Raw genomic sequence first — 21943 nt, forward strand, 5'->3', positions numbered from 1 at the left:
CAGCAGTCAGTGGTTACAGTCGTGGATACCATTATCGCGGTTTACTGAAACCTTCCAAGTTACAGCCTTTCGAAAAATTATGCTGCAATCTCGATTTTTGTGAATATTCTAAAGCAGTTGGTATTTTTACAAGAACAATAAACACTTCAAAACGAGGTAAGCTTTTTTTTATATTCACCGGGTGTTTCGTAACCAAAATACAGCGGAACTGATACTCATATTGTAAATATGAACTCAGGTGCATTTTTTTTAAATTTTACATCTAAAATGGAGGGTCTGACCATCAGGAGCTAATAAAGTTGACTTTTTGTTGGATTTAATATTTGAGCGCCCAAACAATTATTCCAGGACACCTGTTCTCAACCTAGTTGCTATGGTCAAGGCTGTAGTCTGTCACGTTAATAGTTTACGCATATTTCATAAATCTGCAAAAATGTTAAAATCAGATTCTACCACAATTGCACATTGCTAAGAAGAGTGTTTTTCTATCACGAACGGGATAGGTTTTATTGTGACGGCGCCGGTGGTTGAGTGGTAAGCGTGACCGCCACTTATTCCAATTGGATTTCCAGAAATTTTTCTGAGGTGAAAAAATCTGTGGTCACGTCTTCCTTCGGAAGGGAAGTAAAGAAGCCGTTGGTCCCCGGTCTATGAGTTTGGTGGATCGATATCTAGTACAGATAGTGAAGTCACCTCTATGGCGTCGGTAAAGAAGAAGTGGTCCAACTTCTATACTCTTACTAACAAAAATATTCTCCTCATCTGACACCTGTGGAGTGCGCAGTAGTAGTAGCCTCTAGCAAAAGCAAGTATCGGACTAACCATTCCATCCCTTTCCTTCCGCGATCTACGTTCGGGCCTGGCCGGCGCCGGTATTGATCAATACTTTAGGATTACCAGGAGTTGCACACTGAAAGATGTTTCGCTACTTCCAGTCATAATTATCTACTTATTCTCTGTGCAACTTCAGCTAGTCCAGATCGATAACGGAGTAGCAGCCAGGGGTGGTCGCACAAGCTCAAGCTCGAACGGGATTCGTTTTATTGATGTTTTACCTTACGTTACGCGACTTAATTCGCAGTGATATTTGAGGTTGCCCGACGAAATTGAAGAAGTCTGTTCCATTCAGGGCCGGCGTAACACTTTTTTGCCCGAGTGGGCAGCACGATGACTTAGGGTGGGACTAGAAATTTGCCGCAATTTCGCAATATGCACGCTTATATTAAAAACACAAAATCACTCGCAATGCGCCTGTTAGAATTAAATATCGTTCCCATTCCCATTCCCTCCGATAAAACATTCTTTTCGGATAGTACAGCCCGCACGATAGTGTTGGCTAAGAGGAAGGCATCTTCGACGACCGACATCCCTTCAGGCAAATAATGCCGATAAGTCTCCTTCCGGACCAAAGATAAGCTATTAAACACCAATATATCGCGTGATCTGACTAAACACTACTCGGCCGTAACTGATATCGCCATGGTCCGATCAGACGAAAGTATGTTATCAGTGAAGAATCTTGAACAGGTAAATATGATTGCTCGCTGCAAGCTTTTTATCGAAGAAATATCTTGTCTACGCACCCGCCGGTGAAGGAGAGATTGATGGTGTAACCTCGGACAGGGGCATTAATTGCGAAGATCAGCTGAAGAATGGGGTTGGCTCCTTCAAGAACCCTTTGCTTCAGTCTGTGATATTTCTGGATTGCAAACAATAGCGCCCTTAGGGTGTTTCGACGGTTCTGCTCCTCCAAACTTTGTTCTTTTGAACTGGGCTCATCTACCTGTTCGCCTCTTTGTGCTGCGGGGCATGAAGTGCCGTCGTTGTAAATAATTGAGCCATACATCTACCCATTATAAAAAAGGCACAGTATGGTAAATACGGAAAGAATCACGAAAGGTCTTCCTACTGTGGAGAAACTACGCATGATCTCTTAACATATTCCGCGTACAAATCATGCGGGGGAAAACTGAAGCATTCTTTTAAGGAACGCTCCGAGAAGAAATGCTGTGGTAACCAACTATCCCAACCGGTTGACACGAGGTGCGAAGTAAGACTGCCTAGCCCAGTGTTGCCTGTGCTAGGGTGCAGTGTGAGATACGAACACGTACCAATACTAACAGCGTATTATCGAGGGGTACCACATCTACCCTTTTTTATTTGATTTTGTTTGATAATTTAATTGCGATTATTACTGTTAGAACCTAGCAAGGTGTGAGGAATGTTTAATTCATACTTGATTCGTTCGTCAAGGACTGTAGCAACATTTTGGTTTCGGTACTCGACCTGATCTTCGGATGGGTGCTTCAAAGTGGCTATCTCCAGATGAGATCATTTCCGACTCCGTATCTATCGGTTGCGTGGCGATCAATGGGCTCTTATGGTGTAGTTGATTTTGTACCTGTGATAATTTGTTAGCATTAACTTAATTATTTTATTGAGGTGAACCTCTTGTATTATGTGGGATGTTTGTTATTACCTGAAGTGGTTTTGGAGTCATTGCATCCGTTCCGTAATCTTCGGACCACATTTGTATTGGATCATTACATAGTGGCTCTGAAATTTTGTGCAGATGAGACGTGTTACGTTCGTAACGCTTCTCATTGTCTTCCGATTGTACTGTGATGTTTGAACCTTTCTTGTCTACCACAGAGAATTTCTCTTTAAGGAAATTAGTGGAGAGTTTATCCTTTGGATGCAGGTTCTTCATCAGAACAGTGTCTCCGATCTTTATTTTATGACGTTTCGCCCCACGCCTAGCATCCTCTCGAATTTTTCCTTCAAATTTTTTTCGAGTGTCTCGATCACGGAAGTCAGCACTTGGTGGCATTGAGTTGAGGTCATCCATTTGTGGTAGTTTATATCTAAGTTTCCTACTCTGAAGAAGTTCACTCGGTGCCCTACCAGTCACGCTGTGAGGTGAATTGTTATATAAAATCAAATAATCGTAAAGTTACACCTTCCAATTGCCATATAGTGCATTGAATATCTTTAGTCACTTCAATAAGGATCTGTTTTGGCGTTCCACTTCACCATTCGCCTGTGGCCAGTAAGGTGTTCTGTGATTCAGATGGATTCCAAGCTTTTCACAAAATGTTTCAAATTCCTTTGAGACGAATTGTTTACCATCATCCAAAGTAATTGTCCTCTGATAACCCCAAGTCCTGAAAATCCTCTTCAATCTTTGAATTGATTCTTGAGCTGTAATCCTGGTCATTATTTCAAGTTCCATATATCTACCGAAATAATCAATCACAACGAGAATATATTTCCCGCTTGGTAATGGGCCGAGAAAGTCAATGGCTATATCAATACATGGCTTTTCTGGCATAGATCGTCGGCTCATCGGCTCCGGTGGGTTTGCAGAATGTACTAAACGGCAACCTTCGCATGCTTCACAAAGTTTTATAATTTCTTTATCCAAGTTTGGCCACCAGCATTTATCTCACAAACGACTTTTCATGGCAGATTGGCCAGGGTGACCCTCATGTGCTATTTGGCACATCCGGTCTCGGAGGGCTCGTGGTATAACTAATTTTGAACCTCGCATAACCAATCCGTTCATGTAACTTAATTCGTTCTGAAATGGGGCATATGGTTTTAGTGTCGAGCTTCCCCAATTGCTTGACATTATCGCATTACGTACTGTACCTAGTTCCTCATCGCATTTAGTTTCCTCCACAATTCTGAAATGTCGATTGCCGCGGCTTCTTGGATAGCTTTTATTTGAATCTGTGTTTTTATCGAACTCTTCTACACCATCACCATTTAACAAAGCCAACGTTTCTACTGCAATTCTGCGTATGTAAACCTCTGACTCTTCATTCCAGGAAGGGTCATCCACGTGAGAAGCCAGCCTGGATAGACAATCAGCTAAATTTGCCGATCCTTTTCGATAACCTACGTTGAACGAAAAAGCTTGAAGTCGTAGAAGCCATCGCTCAATCCTAAGAGTCGGTCTGGAGGTTTTAGTAAGCACTGTCTCGAGCGGTCGATGACCAGTTTCAAGTTCTAACGTGATGCCAATCAAATAGATTCTGAATCGTTCAACGGCCCACACAATGGCGAGTGCTTCCTTTTCAATCGGAGGGTATTTCATCTCCGTTTCTGAAAGGCTTTTGGAGGCAAAGCTAATGACTCTTGGATTATTCGTCTTAAATTGAATGAGGACCGCTCCCAGACCAACGCCGGATGCGTCGGTTACTACTATGGATCGATCTGTTGGATCATAGTAACCTAGGTGCTCTAGGCATCCAATTCGTTGTTTTATTAAATTAAAAGCATCTTCATGTTGCCGGTTCCAAACATAATTTGTGGATTGTTTGACAAGTTCGCGTAATGGATGATTAGCCGTCGCTAAATCAGGGATGAAGCGTGACACAAAAGTTACTAAGCCAAGGAAGCTTCGTAGCTCTTCTTTCGACTTCGGAGACTGACAATTCAAAATAGACCGGATCTTATCGTCTGACGGAAGAACTCCTTTCTCTGAAAGTCTGTGCTGTTTGAACTTGCATTTTAGGTGATTCGGGTTCAACTGAATCACCAAAAATGCAAGTTCCTCGAACCTACGAACGACTGTCCTCAACGCATTGTCATGAGCCTCCTCCGTATCACCGAACACTAGGAAATCGTCGATGAAACCGATCTAATGGGATAATGATGTCTAAAAAAATGTTTTTTTTACATGATTATTATACCTACCAGATTGGGACAAGCCGCCAATAGACTCTCCATTAAGCTTTGGAAGAGCTCAGGAGCGCAATTAACGCCGAAAAAGAGTCTTTTAAATCGATATAATCCCCAGTTGGTAATAAAAGTAGTAACATACCTGCATCCTTCGGACAACATAACGTGGTAGTATGATTCCTTCATATCCAATAGGGAATAGAATCGAGCGTTGCGAATTCGGGGTAAAATTTCTTCGAACACAGGGAGTGGATGGTTTAATCGTTGTGTCGCTTGATTGGCCCTACGAATATCAATGCACATCCTCAAATCTCCGTTGTCCTTTAAAATAGGTACTAGGGGTGAAACCCAAGACGTCGGTTTCCCTACCCTTTCTATGATGTCTTGAGCGAGAAGGTCGTCCAATTTGGCCCTTACTTTATCTACGGAGCGGTTGAATCACTGGTGGCACACTTCGATCAATCGGCAATGTGAGCTCGACGTCTCGAATATAGGGGAAATGATGTTTCGCTACATCCACACGATTCACTTCTGTGGATCCCAAACCGATTCGCAGAACTCCCAGCTGACGAGCTGATTTTTTGCCGAGAAGCGGTTGTTGCCCTTTCTCTATAACATAGAAAGTAGTATCTTCTGCCAGTTTTCTATCGGTTCCCAATATTTCAATTTCTGCATCAAAGACGACTACTTTCAAAGGTACTTTTCCGTATGCAAGAAATTTCTTACTCGTATCCGTTCGTAGATTTTTGGCTTTAACGTTTCGCATGTTCATTGTTTGCCAGGTCGTGTCGTCAATTAAATTGAATTTCGAACCCGAGTCAATCAACATCTCAAACTCTGCATTGAATGAGTTCGTCGTTGGTATCGCTAACGTTGTATACTGGCAGCTCTTCTTTATCTGATCCTTCATTGTTGTCCTCTGGAGTTTCAATGTGCATCACGCTCCTCGGCTTTTTGAAAACATTCGTATTGCGGGAAGCGGGTGAAGGGTATGAACGTTTCAAATGACCCGGTGCAGGAAAAGACTCTAGCGATCCACGACTAGAGCTTCTACAAACGGCTTTAAAGTGACCTATTCCACGGCACCGGACACAAAGTTGATTAACAGCCGGGCATCTTTCGCCTGTCTTATGTTGGTTGTATCCGCATTTAGTACAACCACAGTGTCGCCTAGCCGGACAAAACCTCAAAATTTTATTTTAGATTTTTCGTGATTTAACATTTTTCTCTATTTCTTAACAGGTTGAATATTAAGTCCCGAAGACGAGAGTTCAATTTTTTACAGAACTTCAAAGGTGAAATAGATGATGAATTCTGAGGAAAACTCTTTTCAAACCTAAGTTATTCAAATGAATATATCTTTTTAGTTAAGATTCCGATTGGGGACAAACTGATTTCATTTGAAAGGTTATTCGCTGGACTTATAGCTGCCATTCGATTTAGTCGATACAAGCCTTTCTTCTTGCTCAGACATGAACAACAAATAATAAATTGAGCAATAGTTTAAAGTTATAATGTTCAAAGTGGCTGTTTTTTTTTGAAACGGTTCGGAAAGATTGCTTGTTGTTCATTACACTTGAAAATTAGTGTACTTTCCGAAAATGAATATCTTGTTATCCCTTTCTGCCCCGAGGTATGATAAAAGGTGATTTTTCATGATACGTCTGAAGGAGACGCATGGAAGCCTTTGACTACCCAGGCTTCGCAATATAATTTATAGATGTGTCATATCATTATCAACAATTGAAAAAAATGTGTATTCTGCTAAAAAATTCACCGCAACCAATTTTTTGAAAATGAATTTTCGGAAATAGTGCACTTTATATTCGTAAATGTTGAATTTTCGAACCATCCTAAGTGCCAAAATTTTGAGGATTTTAAAAACAAAAAAATAAACATCAAATATGAATACAGCGTCACAAAATTACCGTAATGTGAAGTTTTCATCAAATTCGGGCGGTTTTGTCCGACTTTTGTATGGAAGGTGATCACTGTGCAACGCGGGGAATTTCTATGAAACGAATCTGGTTGCCCAAAATTTGTCCTGCTTAAATTCGTGTGCGTTCTCTGCACGTCTGTAGATAATTGGACTGCAGATTTTCCGTTCATTTTTGACGCCTGATATTTTACTGCTTGATGTGAATTGACGACTTTTGTACATTAATCCAACGTCAAATTTTCCTTCTCTAGAAGTTTTTCTCGTAGGTCCCCTGGCGCAAACTGTATGATCTTATCAACCACCGCAATTTGCCGACTTTCCAGCACGCTTTTCCCGAAGGTACATTTTTCTGCCTTTTGCTGGACTCGTTCTACAAATTTTTCAATTGGTTCCTCCGTCTCAGGTGACATCATCCAAAACAAATACCTTTCAAAGCTCTCGCGTTGCTTTGGGGAAAAATGATTATCCAGTTTCGCTTTTGCCGCTGCAAATGGATCGGCGCTTTCCTCTGATTCTATGTCGGCTCCCGGAATACCGCCAAAAACGTTCTGCAACTCTAATCCTCCCATTGCAAGTAACTGAATCTTTTTCATCGAACCGTCCGTGATACTCGAGGCCTCCATCACACGCTCAAATCCCCGAATCCATCCGTTCCAGGCACTGCGCACTTCCGAGAAAGGAAGATGTTTGAACCGAAATTGAGGTAAATTATATGCCGCTGGATTAAATGCAGATGTAGTTTGCAACAGCACGACCTGGTTCTGTGCGTCATTTTGATTAGTTTCCTAAAAAAATGCGAAGGAAAAAGTCATTTATTTTGTCTACGGGTCTAGCTTTCAACAAATTTAATCATTGACATCTCTATGAAAATCTCCCAACGAATTGAATCATTGGCCTTTTTTAATTTTTTTTTTCGGTGTATTCAATCCTCGACTAGTTGTGAACAGCACCAACGAATTTAATCATTGACATAATTTCGACGAATTAAATCATCGACATCTCAAATATTTACTTTTTCTTTTTTTCTCTTGTTTTCTTATGGCCGTGTTTTAGACATCGAAGAAAAACATGGCGTCTTTTCGTGAGTCGGAATAGAAATTTTTTCGGCACATTTTCCCGACGTAAAACAAACAGTATCGAGTAAAACTTTGTTCCTTACCTGCATTTTCTAAAATTGTACTATTTGCTTTCTGCTTCAGCAATTTTTTTCCGTAAAAAGAAATCCTTCCTCGTCGCCAATATGTGGTAACCAACTATCCCAACCGGTTGACACGAGGTGTGAAGTAAGACTGCCTAGCCCAGTGTTGCCTGTGCTAGGGCGCAGTGTGAGATACGAACACGTACCAATACTAACAGCGTATGATCGAGGGGTACCACAAATGCTAAAAAGGGTTACACCACCGGCTACGATTGCAGTTATCGCTTGAGAAGCCTGAATCAAGGGTAATGACTTATGCATTGCTTCCATATACATCTCACCGAAGCCTACTCGCACCTCAGCTGGTTCTAGAAGACTTCAACCACAGACTAACAGATCTAACACTCGAAAACAATTCTTCGACCACTTGAACGGTCATTTTAAATATATTTTAGTTGGGACTGTGGCCGCATTTGAGATTATGGCGCCACCGATATATGGGCAAGTATACGGGGGATAGACCACTGGTGAAAAATTGTTCCCGAGCCTGAGGGATAACCCTGTTGCACATAAGTGGTTGGGACCGTGAAGAAAAGGTGGAGCTAGTGTTCTAGTAAAATTGTCGGATCGATATTTTTGAAGGAATTTCCTCATAGTGTTGTGTCTGTTAGTCTGTGCTTCAACTCCCACGGTATGTCATGCGGTTATTTTCACGATGATAACCGATCTACCTTACTGCATGATATATGCAGCAATTTCAATATGACCACCTTTATGAAGAAAAAGAAGCAAAGAAAGAGCTACATATCCACTATTTTCTAAACACTTGAAACTTCCGGTGGATATTGGCACCGGTTCGTCGACAGATTAACGAGGGAAACAATGTGGTGGCTAGTTCCTATGTTGTACATTTGAATCAACCTTTGATCGGAATACACAGAACCAAGAAGCCGTTTTCGGCGGCAGCAGCATTCCGTGTACATCCTCACGCAAATAATAGACGTTTCGCGATGAAAAGATAATACTATATATAAACTTAATGATAGTACTTTAAACATGTAAATTTATCTGTCAGCAAAGATGCTCGCATTGTAGTGCGCACATCACTGTAACGTTCATCAGATGATGACAACAGGTATCGCTTCAAGTGGCAAGGGCGACCATAAAAAAGGATGTGCTGCAAACATCTTAATGGGGCAGCCGATTCACCAACTCAAGGGAGAGTAGTCTACTCGAGGCCTTTGCAACCTGGTACAACCTGCACCTACCGCCGTGAAGGTCGACATTCAATTATTGACTTTACCTTATGCAGCCCCGAGCTGGTTGGAAAATTAAATTGGAGAGGGTGCGAGTGGTACACCCACAGCAACCACATAGCGATCCGGTACACTATCGGAAGCAATAGACAGTCTAAAGCGAATGTGATCCAATCACACGAGCAGAGGTGGAAAACAACGAAGCTCGACAAGGGAGTCTGCTTCGTCAAAGTGCAATCACCTTGACTTCAGCGCAGATGAAGTGACAACGGCATTAGCAAGAGCGTGCGATGCAATCATGCCAAGAGAAGGTAAACCACGGTACAGTCACCGCCCAGCCTTCTGGAGGAATTCGGCGATTGCCGACCTACGTGCATGTTGCCACCGAATCCAGAGAAAAATGCAGAAAGACCACAAGTTCGCTGAAAGAGATGCTCTAAGACCAGCGTATAACGCGACAAGAGCCGCACTTAACAAAGAAATCAAGCTCAGTTAGAAAGCCTGCATAGAGGAGCTTTACCGCAACGTTAATTCAAAACCGTGAGGCAACTCCTATAGAGTTTCTATGATGAAGATTAGAGGACTGGCAGTGCCACTGGAGAGGTGCTCGGGGAGGATGAAAGTCATCGTAGAAGCGCTATTTCCACAGCATTAACCGACGGCCTGGCCGCCCACACCATACGGGAATCAGTATGACCAAGAAGAATAAGCTCGGGTAACCAGAGAGGACTTAATAATGGTAGCAAAAGCCTTGAGAACCAAGTAGGGCCCTGGGACCAGACGGTATCCTCAACGTAGCCCTTAAAACAGCGATCCTAATGAGCCCGGATATGTTTAGGACTGTGCAAAAGTGCATCGACGACGGTAACTTCCCCGACATCTGGAAGCGACAAAAGCTGGTGCTGTTGCCGAAGCCAGGCAAGCCCCCTGGAAATCCTTCAGCATACAGGCCGATATGTTTGTTGGACGGCAAGGTGCTTGAAAGAGTAATCCTTGAGGCCGCAATTGTGAAAATTCGATCGATGTATATATACAGAAACTGGTAGCGACAGAAAGGCACGAGTTATCAACAAACAACCGATTTCAAAAGCATGAATAAATTGACAGAAAAAATATGTTTTTTTATTCCTTACTGCTCCAGAAGATAAGATAAGAAAATCCCGATTCTATCCACCTCGCAGTGAAGCGAAACATTTCTTATTTTATTTATTGGGCAAATAATTAGTCTTATGATGGTTTTATGCGGCATATATTGCATTTATTTTACCTTTCCATCTCAATTACGTTTTCAATCCTAATTAAGAGAATTTTGATAATATTTCGAAGATATTCAAGTTTCCGTTTAGAGCCTATTGAAAAAATGCACAACTACCTGGAATCGAGGGGAGGTCGGATCAATTGAAAGAATAGCATTTTTTGATCTCCAAAAGTAAGAGTGCGAATAATATTAAAATCGTGCAAGTTGAGGTTTATTTTTGAAGTTAGCTATATTTAGCATAATGCAAACGCATCGCATTTCAAATTATTTATTAACTTTTTAAAAGAAGTCAGGATAATGCTTCTGCAATTCTACTGTAAAACAGTGATCAAATCCGTGACCTCGTTCGATGAATTTGCCATCGAAGGATACAATCGATGAAATGAGGGGCAATTTTGCAGTGAACTGCATCGAAAATGCTAGTATTGCGTGGAGAAAGCTTATCAAGGTGCTTTGAAGAGGATCAGAAATATTTAAAACTATAAAAATATGATCCTCAATGTCAGAGAGTGTTATTTATCCAGCGCTGGTTTCATTCTCCGTCTGAAACATGGGACATTTGGTTTTTTGATGTGCTGGGAACTTCTTTTCTGATCTCAGGTTTCTGAGACCGGGAGCTATTTGCTTCGGTTTTGCACCAGTTCTTCCTCGACTAATTGTTTTGGAGGATCGTGAAGAGCCACTTTTTGGTCTTTTTAACTAAGCTTAGGAGATGAATGATCCTCGCAATTCAAACACGGATCGGTGAGGACCCCGTTACTTTCAACCTGATTAGCTGGTACATATACTCTGTACTCTTTTGTATAAGGCCCATAGCCAGAAAAATCATTTGCCTACTTCAAGCTATTCACCACCACTCGAAGCTTATCGGGGCGAATCTTCGACATTTCTGTCAAGGCCGAATATCATTCCGTCAGAAATCGAGAAATCTGCAACAGATTAAAAAAACCTGTTTTAATCCACCTAGAGGTGCAACTGTGCCTTTCTCATTTCTCCAAACTATGATTTAATAGCTGGTTCGTACAATATAACATTATGGAAATGTCTTTCATTCTTATTACACTTGGTAAGTATATATAAGAGCACCTTTTTGCATTCATCGCGGTATCGGTTTGAATCGGAGTTCGCGCTCCACAACCCGTAACTCCGGAGCCGGAAGTCGGATGAAGATGGAATTTAATATCAGTTTCCGGGGACGCAACACCTTTCATTTGAAACTAAGTTGATCAAATCGGTCTAGCCATTTTCGAGAAACCAATATAACCGTTATTCTGAATTTGGATGCTTCCGGATCCGTCGATGGTGGCCAGTGTGGCCAAAGAGACTTTGAATGACTGTTGGTGACCTAGATCTACAAATTCAACAGCTGTGTTTACATTTTGGAAAAAAATTACCTTTTACATTCATCGCAGAATTCGTTAGAATCGGGATTTGCTGCATGATCGTACGTATCACCCAGTAATTCAGCAACCAGAGCTCGGATCCACACAAAATTCAATAGCGGCTGATGGACCTTTCATTTAAAATCAAGTTTGTCAAAATCGGTTCAGAAAATTCCGAGAAACCGATGTGGACAAATCAACAAATTTTGTTTTGCAACCATACTCTTCAACTCGTAATCCGGAACAAGATGTCGGTTGAAAATGAAATTCAATAGCAACCTATGGGAATATTTACCTTTCATTTGAATCTTAGTTTGTAAAAATCGGTTCAGCCATCTCCGAGAAACCGATGTGGACATTTTGTTAACAAATCCGCACATACACACATACATACATACATACATACATACATACATACATACATACATACATACATACATACATACATACATACATACATACATACATACATACATACATACATACATACATACATACATACATACATACATACATACATACATACATACATACATACATACATACATACATACATACATACATACCTACATACATACATACATACATACATACATACATACATACATACATACATACATACATACATACATACATACATACATACATACATACATACACACATACATACACACATACATACATACACACATACATACATACATACATACATACATACATATATACATACATACATACATACATACACACATACATACATACACACATACATACATACACACATACATACATACACACATACATACATACACACATACATACATACACACATACATACATACACACATACACACATACATACATACACACATACATACACACATACATACACACAGATATTTTGCGCTCTCGGCGAACTGGGCCTCGGTTAGAAAGTCGGTTTTTGGAGCAATTGCATAACCTTTCTATATGAGAAAGGCAAAAGAATAATATTTAATTAGCTTAATCAGCGTGAGTTCAATGTTATCTTCATGTGATTATATTTTGAAATGTTGGTGGAATAGATTTGAAAGTGGAGGGAATGGGGGGTTAGTAAAGTGGGAGTGGAGGATGCGTCAGAAATCCTTCATCTTATTCCGGTATACGGGGTGGATGAAGGAAATGCGGGCGTGAGGGTGATCCAAGGGGAAGGGAGTGATGAAGGAGTTAGGTGTAAGGGCAAGAGGGGCGGGGGGCGGCGACGCAATACTCAACTGCATATTTTGCCTTCCATTTGAGACTTGGTTTGAGAAAATTGGTTCAGTCATCACCGAAGAATCGATTTGACTTTAATTGTGGAATATGCCCGGAATTCCGGACTTCCGGAATCGTCGATAGTGGATAATATATTCAAAGAATGTTTGATTGGCAATAAGTGATCTAGATCTGCGATTAGAAGTAATTTGATGACCATTTCAATAGTTTTTAGCCTCTGAGGTATTACGATTGTACCGATTTATATGGGAAATTCCAGTGTAACCTTACTAACACCCCTGTAACTCCGGAAGCAAGAGTCAGAACCGAGTGAAATTCAGCAGCAGTCAATGGTATTACTGTATCTTTCATTTGAAATCAAGTTTGTAAAAATCGGTAGAGAATTCGTTGGGGAATGGGTGTGATATTAGCTTAGGAACTTGGCGGGTTCCCCGGGAGCGTCATGATCTGTCATAGGTGGCCAATGTGGTCAAAGCTGCTTTGATTGATCATTAGTGATCCAGACCCGCAAACTAGAGTAATGTTACATCAATTTTAATATGTTTTACATCATTTGAACATCATGGTGGTACCAGTTTGTATGGGAATTTGCTGTGTGATCGCACTCTTCAACCCGTAACTCCGGAACCGGAAGTCGGATCAACTAAAAATTCAATAGCAGCTTATGGGAGCGTTATACCTTTCAGATGAAACTAAGTTTGCGAAAATCGGTTCAGCCATTTCTGAGAAAATTATGTGAGTTTAAATGACACACACACATACATACACACACAGACATTTGCCGATCTCGACGAACTGAATCGAATGGTATATGACACTCGGCCCTCCGGGCCTCGGTTAAAAAGTCGATTTTTTACAGTGATTGCATAGCCTTTCTTTATATGAGAAAGGCAAAATGTCTTTGATCCGGACGAAAATTACGAACGGTTGAGGAGGGCGGGGACAATTTCAGTCAGGAAACGATTTTATTACCTTGAGGCGAATCGTTGCCTAGGGAAGCCATTTTGGCACGGACCTATTGCCCACTACGGGATGGTATTAGACACAAGAATGGAAAATGCCTGTAACGGTATCCAGGCGGCCTATAAGAAAAAAAACACTGCTGTTTCACTGCTCTGCTGGTCGAATAACGGTCAACGCGCGCACGCAAAAGAAAAAAAATCCGAAACGTCAGAGGTTGAGAGTGCGCATGATAACATTGAAAGCGGATTAGCACTACTCTTTGTTGCATTACACTGCACGGACAGGGATGATCGACCTATCGGTCTGGGAGTCTCTGAACGAAATAGGTTGACACATTTCGTTTGTTAACTGTTATAAATAGCTCTTTTGTATGTATGTGGTAGTAGCTAAACCTAACTAGAAAAACCTATTTTAATCCACCTAGCGGTGCAATTGTGCCTTTCTCAATCATGAACACGTGAATGTTTGCGTTGTTTATATTCATTAAAAGCTTTCAAATGAATATATTACATTTTATTATTATACATGACATGACAAATATACAAGAAAAAATCACTATTCGAGTTCTAAAATTTTGTAAAAGAAAAAACAGCTACATTAATATTAAATTGAAAAAAGGTGCGAAATCGGCAGTCCCAAAAAGTCGATCTTCATAAAAAAAAAATTTCGAGATAACATAAAATCTCGACGTTTCATGCATTTTAAAGATGTTTGGCATCAAAAACGAATTTGATTTCTGAAATTTCATGGGGTCCCCCCTTTGAAAAAAAATTTAGTTCCGGCTTATATGGGAATTTCATATGTGACCGGATGGATTAGTCTATATTTCCGGACGCATCCAAGCGATCCGTACGAAATTTTATAGACATCTGTGGGGATACTATAGCTATCATTTGGGACAGTGTTTGTGAAAATCGGCCCAACCATTTCCGGGAAACTGATGTGAGTACGTCAATTTTGAAAGATGGCCGCTTTTCCCGGGCACTTCCGGAACCGTCTATGGTGGTCAATGTAGTCAACGAAAGTTTGGTTGGCCGTCGATGACCTAGAACAGCAAATTTAAGTTGTTTGAGAGACATTTTAGCGAAATTTTTACCTTTTTTGCTTTCATCGGAGTATCGATTTGAATCGCAATTTGCTATGTGATCGCACGCCACAACCTGTAACTCCGGAACCGGAAGTCGGATCGGTATGAAATTAAATAACCATTTACGAAGGCGCAACACCTTTCATTTGAGACTAAGTTTGGTTGAATCGGTCCAGCCGTCTCCGGGAAACCGATGTGACTGTTATTCTGAATTTGGATACTTCCGCCGGGGCTTCCAGAACCGATGATGGTGGCCAATGGGGCCAAAAAGACATTGAATGGATGTTAGTGACCTAATACTACAAATCGAAGCAGTTGTGGTCATATTTTGGAAAAATTTTCACCTTTATACATTCATTGCAGAATTTATTAAAATCGACATTTTCTGCGTGATCGTGCTCACCACCCTGTAATTCCGGAACCGGAAGTCGGATCCATCAGAAATTCAAAAGCAGCCTATGGGAACGTTGTATCTTTCATTTGAGACTAAGTTTGTCAAAATCGGTTCAGCCAGCTCTGAGAAAAATGAGTGACATTTTTGGTCACATACACACACAGACGCACATACACACACATACATGCATACACACATACATACACACGCTCAGACATTTGCCGAACTCGACGAACTGAATCGAATGGTATATGCCACTCGGCCCTCCGGGCCTCCGTTAAAAAGTCGGTTTTCAGAGCAATTGCAATACCTTTCTATTGAGAAAGGCAAAAATTTTACCTTTTTACATTCATCGCAGAATTCGTTAGAATCAAGATTTGCTGCGTGATCGTACGTATCACCCTGTAATTCAGGAACCAGAACTCGGATCCACACAAAATTCAACAGCAGCTGATGGACCTTCCATTTAAAATCAAGTTTGTCAAAATCGGTTCAGAAAATTCCGAGAAACCGATGTGGACAAATCAACAAATTTTGTTTTGTAACCATACTCTTCAACTCGTAATCCGGAACAAGATGTCGGTTGAAAATGAAATTCAATAGCAACCTATGAGAATAGTATACCTTTCATTTGAATCTTAGTTTCTAAAAATCGGTTCAACCATCTCCGAGAAACCGATGTGGACATTTTGTTAACAAATCCGCACATACACACACATATTTTTACCATTTTTTTGTTAACCATTTTTGTTAACGACCTATTGAGTTAATTTGTCAACAGTTTTTTCGGCATTTAATTACCAAGGGACTGGAAGGTGAAGTATATTTTTCAATATTTAGAGCCATAGTACTCAAGGGAGTCGGTTCCGACAGCATGAAGTAACAAGTTACTTTGCGCTTGTTCGGACATGCCGTAGACTCAGGTGATTCGCATTTCTAATGCCAAAAGACCTTGACCACTACGGTAGCAGACAAAGGGTTAAGTCGCCGGTGAGCTCTAAGCTTGCATATATGATCCTTCCACGCTTTTCTAAACTTTCTCCTTTCAACACCTGGCTCTCCCTTGAGTACTATGGCTCTAAATATTGAAAAATATACTTCACCTTCCAGTCCCTTGCTAATTAAATGCCGAAAAAACTGTTGACACACACATACATACATACATACATACATACATACATACATACATACATACATACATACATACATACATGCACACAAACATACGCACATACAAACACACATACATACACACAGATATTTTGCGATCTCGGCGAACTGAGTCGAATGTTATATGAGACTCGGCCCTCCGGGCTTCGGTTAGGAAGTCGGTTTTTGGAGCAATTGCATAACCTTTCTATATGAGAAAGGCAAAAGAATAGTATTTAATTACCTTAATCAGCATGAGTTCAATGTTATCTTCATGTAATTATATTTTGAAATGTTGGTGGAATGGGTTTGAAAGTGGAGGGAATGGGGGGTTAGTAGAGTGAGAGTGGAGGATGCGTCAGAAATCCTTCATCTTATTTCGGTATACGGGGTGGATGAAGGAAATGCGGGCGTGAGGGTGGTCCAAGGGGAGGGGAGTGATGAAGGAGGGAGGTGTAAGGGCAAGGCGGGGGTAGGAGGGGCGTCGACGTAATACTCAACTGCATATTTTGCCTTCCATTTGAGACTTGGTTTGAGAAAATCGGTTCAGTCATCACCGAAGAACCGATGTGACTTTAATTGTGGAATATGCCCGGAATTCCGGACTTCCGGAATCGTCGATAGTGGACAATATATTCAAAGAATGTTTGATTGGCAATCAGTGATCTAGATCTGCGATTAGAAGTAATTTGGTGACCATTTCAATAGTTTTTAGCCTCTGAGGTATTACGATTGTACCGATTTATATGGGAAATTCCAGTGTATCCTTACTAACACCCCTGTAACTCCGGAAGCAAGAGTCAGAACAGAATGAAATTCAGCAGCAGTCAATGGCATTACTGTATCTTTCATTTGAAATCAAGTTTGTAAAAATCGGTAGAGAATTCGTTGGGGAATGGGTGTGATATTAGCTTAGGAACTTGGCGGGTTCCCCGGGGGCGTCATGAACCGTCATAGGTGGCCAATGTGGTCAAAGCTGCTTTGATTGATCATTAGTGATCCAGACCCGCAAACTAGAGTAATGTTACATCAATTTTAATATGTTTTACATCATTTGAACATCATGGTGGTACCAGTTTATATGGGAATTTGCTGTGTGACCGCACTCTTCAACCCGTAACTCCGGAACCGGAAGTCGGATCAACTAAAAATTCAATAGCAGCTTATGGGAGCGTTATACCTTTCAGATGAAACTAAGTTTGCGAAAATCGGTTCAGCCATCTCTAAGAAAATTGTGTGAGTTTAAATGACACACACACATACACACACACATACACACACACACATACATACACACACAGACATTTGCCGATCTCGACGAAATGAATCGAATGGTGTATGACACTCGGCCCTCCGGGCCTCGGTTAAAAAGTCGATTTTTACAGTGATTGCATAGCCTTTCTTTATATGAGAAAGCCAAAAAACTAGCGGGTACATCATCAGGAGTAGAACCGACAAAAAACGCCCAAAAACGCTAAAATTGCCTCTAGGCCACAATGACACATAACTACTCTCTCTTGGAATGAGCTATATAAACTTCATTACAGCAGCGATTAGAACCTTTCCGAGTGGGTAAGCACTGAGACGGTGGTATGTGAAATTTAAATTATCTCTGAACCGTGTAGCCTACGACGTGGTACAATGGGGTTCGATATTATATTATGAAAGTATGAGTCGGGTTGAAAGCTATCTACACATATACAAGCTGTTCGCTTACAGTTCGAAGGGAAAAAAACAAATGCATTTGCGCTCCAGAGGATTTGATTTGCTTTATTGAAATTTACACTTTTACACAATTTTAATTGCGAATTGCAGATCCTTTTGCGTTTTAAGGGTAACTTTTAGCCAGGCTGGGCATGCCGTTCATGATGATTTCAGAATTCTCGCAGCCACGTAATCAGCTAGAGCTGTGAATAAATTTTTTGAACGATCATTATTTGTCTTTGTAAATCTGATACTTACAATCTCGTATCCGATTTACTTTAATCGAATAAAAAAATGTCCTTTTTTCATCCTTTATTGAACATGCACACACAGGCATTGTCCAATTCATCGAGCAGAATTGATTGATATACAAGTCTCATCATTCCGAGCTTCAAGAAAAATCTTGATAGTTAAAGCGTTTTCAATACCTTTTTTATAGAAGAAAAATGAAATTTTCAGTTACACGCCAGAGTCAATGCGATAAAGATTGAATCGTGCTCAATATAACTTCTAACCAGTATCAGTATGCATGGAGAAGTCAACGAGGATGGATCAATGGTTATTTACAAGTATTGTGTTACTGTAAGGATCTACGAGTGAAAAAAATCTACACACATATTTTGTTTTTCATTTAAAAAAAAGCGAAGCAGTGGATTGCACTGGTGTTGCATTTTATAGTAGTTGAGCAACCCATTCCAACTTCTGTTCGAAAGAGCAACGCCAGTGAAATCTAGAAAGACTCTAAAGAGAGACTAACTCCGACTAAACCGGAATCCAATCGATCCAGAATGGAGTCTCTGCAGTACTCTTACTAGAGTTTTTTTTTCTAGTGTAATCCACTGCCCCGGTGTTTTTCAATGAAAAATGGCCTTAGAAACATTAACAACATATATTATGATTATACCACCCTGTTCTTTACGGATCCTAAATTTCACTACTACCAAAATATATTTTTCTTTATTTCAGAGCTATTATTGGGAGCTCGTCCGCATTGGATGCTAAGTGTAATGGTGGTTATTATTCACTGGAGAGGTGTGTGCTGCAAGGCCTGAATATAACCCCATCGGTTAAGTTTCCAGTTCACGAAAACTATGAGCTACAGAGTTGCACGGTAGATTACCTTTCACCTCAGGTTATGGATCAAATGAAGTGGATTGGGACGCTCACTATCCAGGACGGGAATATTAGCAAAATTTTCCTCAAATCGGATTTGACGGTGCTTAGTGCTGCAAACAGCAGAACGACTGAAGTGGTGATTAGTGGCACGGAAGAAAACGATCGGCTCAGTGAGCTATCCATCACTTCAAATCTTTTAACATCGGTTCCCAAAAATTTAGCGAAATTGAAAAGTCTATCCATACTAATTCTCGATGGAAATATGATTGAATATGCAAACTTCAGCGAATTTAACGGACTTAGTAATCTCAAAAAGCTCAGCTTGTCCAATAATCGATTGTATATCTTGATGGATAATCAAGATGTTAAATTGCATCGGTTAAAAAGTTTAGACTTATCACGTAACTATTTAACGGAACTAGATATGATCAATTGGGAAATGCCTTTGCTGCAAACATTGAATATACGTGATAATCATCTAACTTTTCTAATGAATTTCGACCTAGATAACTTTCCATCGCTGATAAGTTTTGATCTGTACGGAAACCTATGGGATTGTCGTTGGCGTGACAGCTTTGCTCCAGTTCTAGACACCATTAATATCAAATCACAAGGATATAGAGCTCAAACTTCAATCGAATGTACGAAAATGACACAGTTAAGTGAAGCAGCATATCGGAAACTTAACATCACAACTATTAAAAAGTTCCAATTCACATTAAACAATGTAGAACAGCTGGAAACACAAATCGGAAGTCTAGTTATGGATGTGACAACACACGCAACTAACATAGAGGCACTGAAGGAATTACTGAATTCACAACAGAAAACAATTTCCGAATTGCTCGAAAAGACGCTCGATCAGCAGAAATCAATCGAAGAAATGTTGGGAAAAATTCAGGAACTTGAGCTCAATGCTGAACGTTCATATTCGCCATTTGTTGGTGTTGTACCCAAGGGATTGGCTGCTAAATTGATTTCGGAAATTTCGGATGTTATTCGCAAACATCTTCCCAGTGATGACGGAACTAACACGGGATCAGTTAACTGAGGTTGGCTATCAAATATAGTTGAAACAATCGGAACGATTTTATACTTTGATTGAAAATGTTGCAACGGTCTATCAGTAATCCGAATTCTACTAGACTAAATGAAGACATTGATTTCACTGAAACATTCATTAATGAAAGGGCTAAAATAGTATGTCGTAACTAACAATTGAAGTATTCGTACAATAAACACATGCCTAGACTCTAGAGTACTGTATTTAACACTTAAAATAACCTGTAGTGTAAATAGAATGTAATCAGTTCAACTGTAACACTTCCCTTCCTTGCCAACAAAGCAAAGTTGTGCACTGCCTGGTCCACCCATCTTCGGAGCAAACGCATATATTGCACCTGTCCATGAAAATGGTCGTAGGTTGACAAATCGGTACCCTGTAAGCATTAGCTGTGGAACAGGATATTCAATCAATGTGAGGTTTTTGACAAACTAAAACAAATACCTGATATTAATACTATCGTAGAAAGAAAAAACACCACGAGGAAAAAATTCATTTTCAAATAATTTGTAACACAGCAGAAACGTTATTTATCAACTACCTACATGCTATGACGGGTTGACACTGGTTTCAACGCCGTACTGATTATCTGATTATCATGACTCAATCGGACATCAAAATAAAAACAAAACGCAGATCAGCCCAACTTACTATATAGTTTCGTGGAACATAAAGTCATGCGCGTCATAACTCGTAACCCTACAAACAATACGCTTCAGCGGGCTCGGTTTTGTTGGACACGAGATTCGGCTTCGATGAATCATTAACGAAAATGAAAACATACAGGCTTATCTCCACAGTTCATGGTCAAGGTTACAACTATCGAATTGTTGATTCGATAAGACCGAGGATAAAAATTGCGTGATTTTTTTGAAATCCATTTCGTTTATTGGATAAGACACGGTTGAGTTTGCTTAAGGTTGCACAGAGAATGCGCAAAATTCGCAAACGAAAAAAGCAGTTTTTTTCCACACCGTATGTCAGATCTTCATAAAAATCAATCAGCAGTACTGTAACAACATTCTACATACGCTGATTGATTTTTATGAAGATCTGACATACGGTGTGGAAAAAAAACTGCTTTTTTCGTTTGCGGATTTTGTGCATTCTCTGTGCAACCTTAAAGGTGCTATCAGCGTATCAGAAGAAAGAGAGAGAGAGAGAGTGTGTGTGTGTGTTTTAAGAGAGCATTAAAAACAAATTTCAAGAAAACCCTGAGACGGGAAAAAAGGTACAAAAACCCACATGTCTCAGGGAACGAGTTTGGGCTGCCATCACCCGACCCGCTTAACACAATAGCTCTTGCCCAGAACCTAATTCCTCCACGGCACTACCTTACGGCATTACTTCGGGGAGGGGTTTTTATGTGCACAGCACCCACTCTAATTCTACTTGTTAGTTCCTTCAGTAGTGTTACAGCCCCACTCCTCGACCAGTTGTCCACCATCCACACAGACTGGCAATTTCTGCATGGCAGTCGGAGAGCTGTCTGTGAGTCGAGACTTGGTGCTCCTCCTCTACAACGACAATCTGGGCGGCAAACTTCAGATTGTC

At 40.5% G+C, this 21943-nt stretch overlaps 1 protein-coding gene across 2 annotated transcripts; it reads left to right on the forward strand.

Annotated features, from left to right (window-relative positions):
- The first annotated feature begins 44 nt into the window (after nt 1-44).
- On the forward strand, nt 45-20478 carry LOC131692662 (leucine-rich repeat-containing protein 15-like). 2 transcript variants are annotated; one of them, XM_058979827.1, is made up of 2 exons: nt 45-156; nt 19177-20478. In XM_058979827.1, the coding sequence occupies exon 2, from the start codon at nt 19346-19348 to the stop codon at nt 20375-20377; it is 1032 nt and encodes a 343-aa protein (XP_058835810.1). In that variant the 5' UTR covers nt 45-156; nt 19177-19345; the 3' UTR covers nt 20378-20478. The 2 variants fall into 2 exon arrangements, with proteins under 2 accessions (XP_058835810.1, XP_058835809.1); XM_058979826.1 differs by lacking the exon at nt 45-156 and adding an exon at nt 18748-18792.
- The last annotated feature ends 1465 nt before the right edge of the window (nt 20479-21943 follow it).

Source organism: Topomyia yanbarensis, chromosome 3 (genome assembly GCF_030247195.1).
Source record: "Topomyia yanbarensis strain Yona2022 chromosome 3, ASM3024719v1, whole genome shotgun sequence".
Taxonomy (NCBI): Eukaryota; Metazoa; Arthropoda; class Insecta; order Diptera; family Culicidae; genus Topomyia; species Topomyia yanbarensis.